The 7394-nt window shown below is 36.2% G+C and overlaps 3 protein-coding genes across 5 annotated transcripts in view; 2 read left to right on the top strand and 1 right to left on the bottom strand.

The window, feature by feature from the left end:
- LOC18048705 (histone-lysine N-methyltransferase, H3 lysine-9 specific SUVH6) overlaps nt 1-2306 on the top strand; it is a 6502-nt gene extending 4196 nt beyond the window's left edge. For all 3 annotated transcript variants that reach the window (XM_006440117.2, XM_024188265.1, XM_024188266.1), the window contains exon 2: nt 1-2306. This exon is cut by the window's left edge and continues 1019 nt beyond it. In XM_006440117.2, the coding sequence (XP_006440180.2) occupies nt 1-2025 (2025 nt within the window). In that variant the 3' untranslated portion in view covers nt 2026-2306.
- A 1074-nt stretch (nt 2307-3380) lies between these two features.
- Nucleotides 3381-5005, bottom strand: LOC18048704 (expansin-like B1). Its single transcript, XM_006440116.2, has 4 exons — nt 4838-5005; nt 4575-4681; nt 3920-4231; nt 3381-3843 (listed from the first exon to the last, which is right to left on the bottom strand). Exons 1-4 carry the CDS (start codon nt 4962-4964, stop codon nt 3646-3648), a joined length of 744 nt encoding a protein of 247 aa, XP_006440179.1. The 5' UTR covers nt 4965-5005; the 3' UTR covers nt 3381-3645.
- A 1854-nt stretch (nt 5006-6859) lies between these two features.
- Nucleotides 6860-7394, top strand: part of LOC18048702 (histone-lysine N-methyltransferase, H3 lysine-9 specific SUVH6) — a 7889-nt gene continuing 7354 nt past the window's right edge. The window contains 1 exon segment of the mRNA XM_006440114.2: nt 6860-6864. Within this exon segment, the coding sequence (XP_006440177.2) occupies nt 6860-6864 (5 nt within the window).

Below are 7394 nucleotides of genomic sequence, written 5' to 3'. Positions count from 1 at the left end.
AGGGATATCGTGGTTTATGGAGAGCACAAACAGCTTGATGGAACCCGGTCAGATTTTTCTGTAAGTGACAATCAATTCCAAGAGGAAGATTCTGAAGGTTTACAGCTTGCATTGAACAGGGTTATTGTGCAAGGTCTAATGGCATCGCTGAACTGTCCATGGAGACGGGAGAAAGGGGTTTGCAAACCTAACTATGTTAGTGGTACAGGTCAAAGGGAAAGAAAGAAGCATAATTTGCTGCCACCTTCTAAATCTCCTTCTGAGGAAATTATCAAAGCAAAAGGCTCTGAAGGATCATACTGTAAGAGGAATTCATATTCAGGAAGAAATGCCTATGAAAATAGGAGTGCATTGGTGATGAGGGATGGGAAAGATTCTCTTGGGCATGATAGAGGACAAGAAAACTTTCATCTGGGTCAAAGATCGCATGTTTTTGATGTGACCCTCCCTCCTCATCCCAGGAGTTCAAGTGGTAAAGGTCCTGAAAATGATGCTATTGGTGCCCGAAACAAGGTGAGGGAGACATTGCGTCTGTTTCAAGCTGTTTGTAGGAAGCTGTTGCATGAAGAAGAAGCAAAACCCAGCAGACAAAATTCTCATAAGAGGGTTGATTATCTAGCAGCAAGGATTCTCAAGGACAAAAAGAAATACATCCCTGTCGACAAAAAAGTCATTGGATCGGTTCCAGGAGTTGAAGTGGGCGACGAGTTTCAATACAGGGTGGAGCTGAATATGATTGGTCTTCATCTCCAAATTCAGGGTGGTATAGATTATGTCAAGCGCAAGGGAAAAATTCTTGCTACAAGTATTGTAGCATCTGGGGGTTACGATGATAACTTGGACAACTCAGATGTTTTGATTTACACTGGTCAGGGAGGGAATGTGATGAACGGAGGCAAGGAACCTGAAGATCAGAAGCTTGAACGAGGGAATCTAGCTCTAGCGAACAGCATACATGAACAGAATCCTGTAAGAGTGATCCGTGGTGATACAAAGGCTGTAGAATCTAGGACGTACATTTATGATGGTCTGTATTTGGTGGAGAGATATTGGCAGGATGTGGGCTCACATGGTAAGCTGGTTTTCAAGTTTAAGTTGGCCCGAATTCCGGGTCAGCCGGAGCTTTCTTGGAAAGTGGTGAAGAAGTGCAAAAAATCTAAAGTACGTGAGGGTCTATGTGTTGATGATATCTCACAAGGAAAGGAGTTGATTCCCATTTGTGCTGTGAACACTGTAGATGATGAAAAGCCCCCATCATTTAAATACATAACCAATATTATATATCCTGATTGGTGCCGTCCTGTTCCTCCAAAGGGTTGTGATTGCACTAACGGATGTTCAGAGTTGGGGAAATGTGCTTGTGTGGCTAAAAATGGAGGGGAGCTTCCTTACAACCACAATGGGGCCATTGTTCAGGCAAAGCCCCTTGTCTATGAGTGTCGTCCTTCTTGCAAGTGCCCTCCTTCTTGCTATAATAGAGTCAGCCAGCAGGGTATCAAATTTCAGCTTGAGATCTTCAAAACTGAAGCACGGGGATGGGGTGTGAGATCACTAAATTCCATTCCTTCAGGAAGTTTTATCTGTGAGTACGCGGGGGAGCTCCTTGAAGAGAAGGAAGCGGAAAGAAGAACCAGTAATGATGAGTATCTATTTGATATTGGGAATAAGTATAGTGATGGTTCTCTTTGGGGTGGACTTTCGAATGTTATGCCTGATGCACCATCAAGTTCCTGTGGAGTTGTGGAGGATGGTGGATTTACCATTGATGCAGTGGAGTATGGCAATGTGGGGAGATTTGTTAACCACAGTTGTTCGCCTAATCTTTATGCCCAAAACGTCCTTTATGATCATGAGGACAAGAGAATGCCTCACATAATGCTCTTTGCTGCTGAGAACATTCCTCCCCTGCAAGAGCTGACTTATCATTACAATTACGTGATAGATCAAGTTTATGATTTGTCTGGCAACATTAAGAAGAAGAGTTGCTTTTGTGGTTCTTCAGAATGCACTGGTCGGTTGTACTGAGGGAGGTTAACAGTAGTAGTTTTGATTTTCATCAGAAAGGTACATTCAAGTGCCCTGTTAGTTATATCACTTGTTCCAAGTCCTAGCATCTTTCTGGCTCACCTATGCTCACAAATATGAGGATGTATGTGTCTGTCTGTATGTACGTCCGTGAAATTGCATTATGCTGTATTTGTTTGTTGGACAATACATTTAAATTTAAGTGCCCTGATAGTTTTTACGCTTTACTAAAAATACACCAAAAATTTAAGCCCCTTGTTAGTTTTTACGCTTTAATTTAAGTGCCCTAATATTCTACGTTTTATTAAAAATACACCAAAAATTTTTCTTTTGCAGGTTTTTTATTATTTTTCTACTTTTCCATTAATAGCATTAGATGATTTAACAGGATATTGATAAAGGACTATTTTATCCCTAAATGTAAAAAGATTATTTATTAGTTGTTGTTTTAGATATTTTTAGAATATGTTTTATTTTGAATTGATGGAAACAAACTGTAAACTCTATGTTCATCATGACTGGTTTTACATTGTTATTTTTTGATTGACGGAAACAAGGTATAATGTTTAAAGTTTTCTATAACTACTTTTATGTTTCCTTTAAATGTTTTTGGGATAACTTTAATTGTTTTTACTGGTGATTTATTGCTTTCGAAGACTTGTTATTATAGTCAAAGATTCTTTAGGATGAATTATATGTGCAGAGGTTCTGAATTTATATTGTAAATGAACCACAAATTAGTTATGGTGGTTATTTTGGTGATTTTATATTGTTAAATTAGTAGGTTTGATGAATTTATCTAACTACATTTATAGCTGCTATTGGTTCCAACAGCTACAAATTGGAATTTTTTTTCGTCATTTAGGTACTAAGATTAAATAATATTTTAACGGTATAGTGGTCGTTTAATTAATATTCTATTAAATCTTTAATTATGTTAATGAAAAAGTAAAAAGGTGATATATTTTGTAAAGTTTACGTGGATAGCCACAAAAGAAAAAAAGTTTTATATTTTTTTATAAAGTGTCAAACAAAGAGTGGTTTGTAGATATTTATCATATTTTTATAAACAATTGACAAAAAATTTGGCTAATCTCTAATTCTAAAATGAAATGGCTCGTCCGTTTATTTTACAATTTTTACATTTGAAATATGTTGTTTAACATGTTGTGATCGCTAAGGAATGTTATCGACGATGTATGTTGTTTGATAATACATCAATTTTACTGATTACTATTAGTAGAGGAAATATAGTGGAGTTATTTAAACATCCACAAGAAATTAAACAAGACACACACACACAAAAGACACTACAAACGAGACGGACGAGCGATTTTATCTTAAAGAAAGTGGAATTTTATTCATTTACTGCTTCATTGATTAGATCAAAAGATCTAATTAAAGTACACAATCCCACTATTTATTTAGCAACTAGTTAAAGTGTTGAGAAGACGGGAGTCCACAATACACGCTAAGCAACAAACTAGGAAAAAAAAAAAGATAAAAAGATAAGGTAACAGCACTTACGGATGCTGGGCAACAACATACTAGAATATCTAAATGACATTAAGAAGCTGATAACCAGGAACCAGTAATAATAAAGCTTGGGATATCTCAAATTTATTCAAGCTGAATTGCTGACTCATAAGCAACTCCAGCCTTCCATATTTTTGGAATAGCATTGTTTGCCACAACCCATGTGAGCCCCGCGCTGCCACTCACTTGAAACCTCAAATTAATTGCTCCTGGTGGTGGATTAGGGATGTCAAATACTGCACCGAAAGCCCTTCTCATCGCAACCCATTCATGACGATCCTTCTGCACCAACAAAAGCATTACATGCGATGGACGGGCCAAAAATCAATTGTTTAGAAGTTAATTTGTAAGTAATTACCCGCCATATTTCAACTGCTAGGACGTCATTTTGGCCACCTACGTACAGCATGGATACGGCCAAGTACTGCGGGTACCTGCTGTTTTCATGGACCTTGAACATGACGTTGTAGCCTCTGAACCGGCAAGAGACTCTCTCGAATTCAACGTCGACGACACCATAAGAATAAAGCTTTTCTGACTTATCTGTAATTGCCATTCTTCCATATGCGCGTGGGCTGAGGATGAAGTCTGTGTCGTCTCCTTCACCATAGTCAGTCACCACCACGGACACCCCATAATCTGTGCAAACTTCTGGTACAGTGCATCTGACCTGAAGTTAATTAATTAACTAATCATTATTAATTGGTGGTACAAAACCAAAAGAATTATTAGTGGTCATAAAATTGTTGACGATGCTTGAAATTATTTAAGCAGTCTTATGAAGAATATGCATGCAACTACATTTATATATATATATATATATATATATATATATATATATATATTTATTTATTTATTTATTTATAAACAATATAATTTGAATAAATAAAGTTTTCAAATTCTTTTCATGCAGAGGCTTAGCCGTCTTAGCAATTCGTTCACTTTACACATTTATTATATAGCTTTACAATAAACTGCAATGATTGAGTGGGTTGAAAGTTAATAACCATTACCTGATAGCAAGTTCCACAACCAGTTCCATTATTCCAAAGCCTCGACACACCGGCCACGTTAGCATCATTTACAGTTCTTCCATATCCACCAAACCCGCAAGCACCAGCTGATGAATCATCAACATGAACATTAGTTAATCTAAAAGATAAACAAATACCAAAACAAAAATTCTCTAAAGCATAATGAAATGAACTATTAGTTCGCGTAAACTTGTGCACGGGTTTAATGTACATAGCTTTATAAAGGTGAGATTTTTACATACTTGGTGTCCCCAAGCCGTCAGGGCTACCATAGTATGTAGCTCTAGAACTTGTGAATGTGTACTGAGAGTAACACAATGCAGGCAAAAGCATCACGACGGAAAGAAGGTAGTATTGACATAACCCCATTTGCAAAATATCAAAATCTTTGTTAGCAGTACGAAGGAGGAAGCTTATGAGATGGGTTGCTAACAAATGTTAATGGCCATATTTATAGTAGAGGCCTTGAGGGCTGCTGCTAAGGGGAAATTGCCACCTCTTTTCTTCCTCTTGGGACCAGAGAGTTAGATTAGATTGATGATGTGTGAATGTAGACCCCATTATTGACCCCTCAAGACCCTTATTTGAAATGAATTGGACTCATTATCATAATTATTAGCAGAAAGTTACAGTTTCCATATAAAGGTTTTTCACTTTACGCCTAACACTTGTCTCTCTGTCATATTTTGGATACTTCCTTTGCCACCCACAGACTTCGGTCGCTGAGAGAGAAAAACTTATTATAAAAACAACCAATAAAATCATAAAATCACCTCCAATGCCATTATTATCAACCGAGTTATTATCAACCGAGTAATTGTTAATTGCTGGTTTGGTTTTGCTTCGTTTAGACGTTCTAATAGCATAAATTATTTATTTATTTATTTTAAAAATTGATTGGAGATAAAAAACTTAAAGCACTAAACACCAATCATTGTTCTTTATCATTATTCGAATTTGGGTGAAAATATCGACAACCAACTGAATTATGCCAAAAGATCTAATAGCACACACCTTGTGACTTGCGTACAAGGGAAAACTTAAGATTTCGCGATTAGAGATTGGCAAAATCTTACACCGGTTTGGGTTCTCATGGGGTTTAAATAATTTTTAGGGAATAGAGTAGGGAATGAGGGAAAAATAATCCTCAAACTCTTAATGGGATGAGATTTGATTTTGTATTCTCCACCCCACCCCCACCTCACTCCCCATTATATATAAATATTTTTTAATATATATTTACTAATTTTTGTTTTATCAAATACAAAGTTGGTTAACAAATTTTCTTTTTTATTTTTACCTAATATAAATAGGTTATAATTAAAAGAAAATCCTATAATATAATTCTTATTCAACTTTAAAATATTATAATGTCTTCTTTTCTTTATGAAGTGGTGCTCTCTTTAAATATTTTTCAGTTTTGATATCAGTTGAAGGTGTTTCAAAATTTTGGAGATTTTTAAAAATAATTTAAATACTTTATAATATGATAATGATTTTATTTAAGTCTCTAATTTTTAATTTACTAAAGTCACGTATTCATACCTATTATGAAATAAATAAATGGGGAATGAGAAAATTATTTCCTATATAGGGATTTTCCTTCCCCATCTCTCTAAATTTATTGGAGAATGAGGTGAGGAATAGAGGCGAGATTTTTAGTAAAATCAAGAATATGGTAGTCCTCTCCACATCCAACTCACCCCATTGCCAACCCTATTCTCGATCATCATGCTAAGTAAATTGTGGAATTAAAACCTATGGAAACTAGCTGGAAATTACTTATTGAGTCAAGAACTGAAGGCTAATAGGGAAACCACACCAAGCAATTGGATTTAGTACGTGATGTACGTGTATCCAAAATGGCGTTTTTTCAAATTGCTTTGTCGAGTCAAAAGCAAATGCTATAGGCTCATAACAACTGGATTAACCCACTTGATCACCATCAGTCTTTTGGTTGTAACGCACTAGTAAACGGGTCAAGCCAGGCAAACGTATTTAGCTATGCTCGAAAATTAGGGACGGAAGCACTCATTAATCATAGTTGAGTTAGCAGTTGTTGCACTGCAAAACACAAAATAAATTTTAAACTTTGTCGTTTTTGACACGTTTGGTGCGATGTAAGATAAAAAAAAAAAGAAAAAAGAAAAACCAAGTGTACTTATTGCACGAGAGAGGAGGCTTGTAGAACAAGTAATAAAGAGTAGTGCTAAAGAACTAGAGAGTTTTCCATTAATAAATGGGAAATTACTATTTATTGGAAGATGGGGTAAGTGAGCTATGCTCCTCGTCATCCATCTGTCGGCCCTAGCCATTCCCTTTTAACTAATTAGCCTGCATAATGTTGTATTCGTGTATGCAAACCAGTGAAACAATGAAAAAGAGTAACGAATGGGACAGCACATACGGCTATTTGACACTTCCCCAAGGCAGTCGAAACTAACCATTTGTGGTGGAATAACTCATTAGAGAAGCTTTTCTTAAACACTTTTTGTGTTCAAATAAATATTCGTAACTGCATCATCGCAAAAATGAGTTCTTTTTATTGTAAGTATCAGTCGAAATGCGGAGAAGACCCCCCTTAGTTTTGAGGAATTCCGATCTCTACAACAAAAATTATACCGGCAGAACCCCAAAGGACGCCTAGACTGAAAATGGTCGCTCGTAAATGGCCACTCGTTAACAGAACAACATCAAGCGCAGGAAGAGTGCCGATTTCTACTTATTTGACAATGCTAATTATTGTCACAATCCATCAATATTTGTGTCGATCCTTAGAATATGACAAATTTTGAAACA

Source organism: Citrus clementina, unplaced genomic scaffold (genome assembly GCF_000493195.1).
Source record: "Citrus clementina cultivar Clemenules unplaced genomic scaffold, Citrus_clementina_v1.0 scaffold_3, whole genome shotgun sequence".
NCBI lineage: Eukaryota > Viridiplantae > Streptophyta > Magnoliopsida > Sapindales > Rutaceae > Citrus > Citrus x clementina.
Note: the sequence above shows the minus strand (reverse complement) of the source record. Positions and strands in the feature narration are given on the sequence as shown.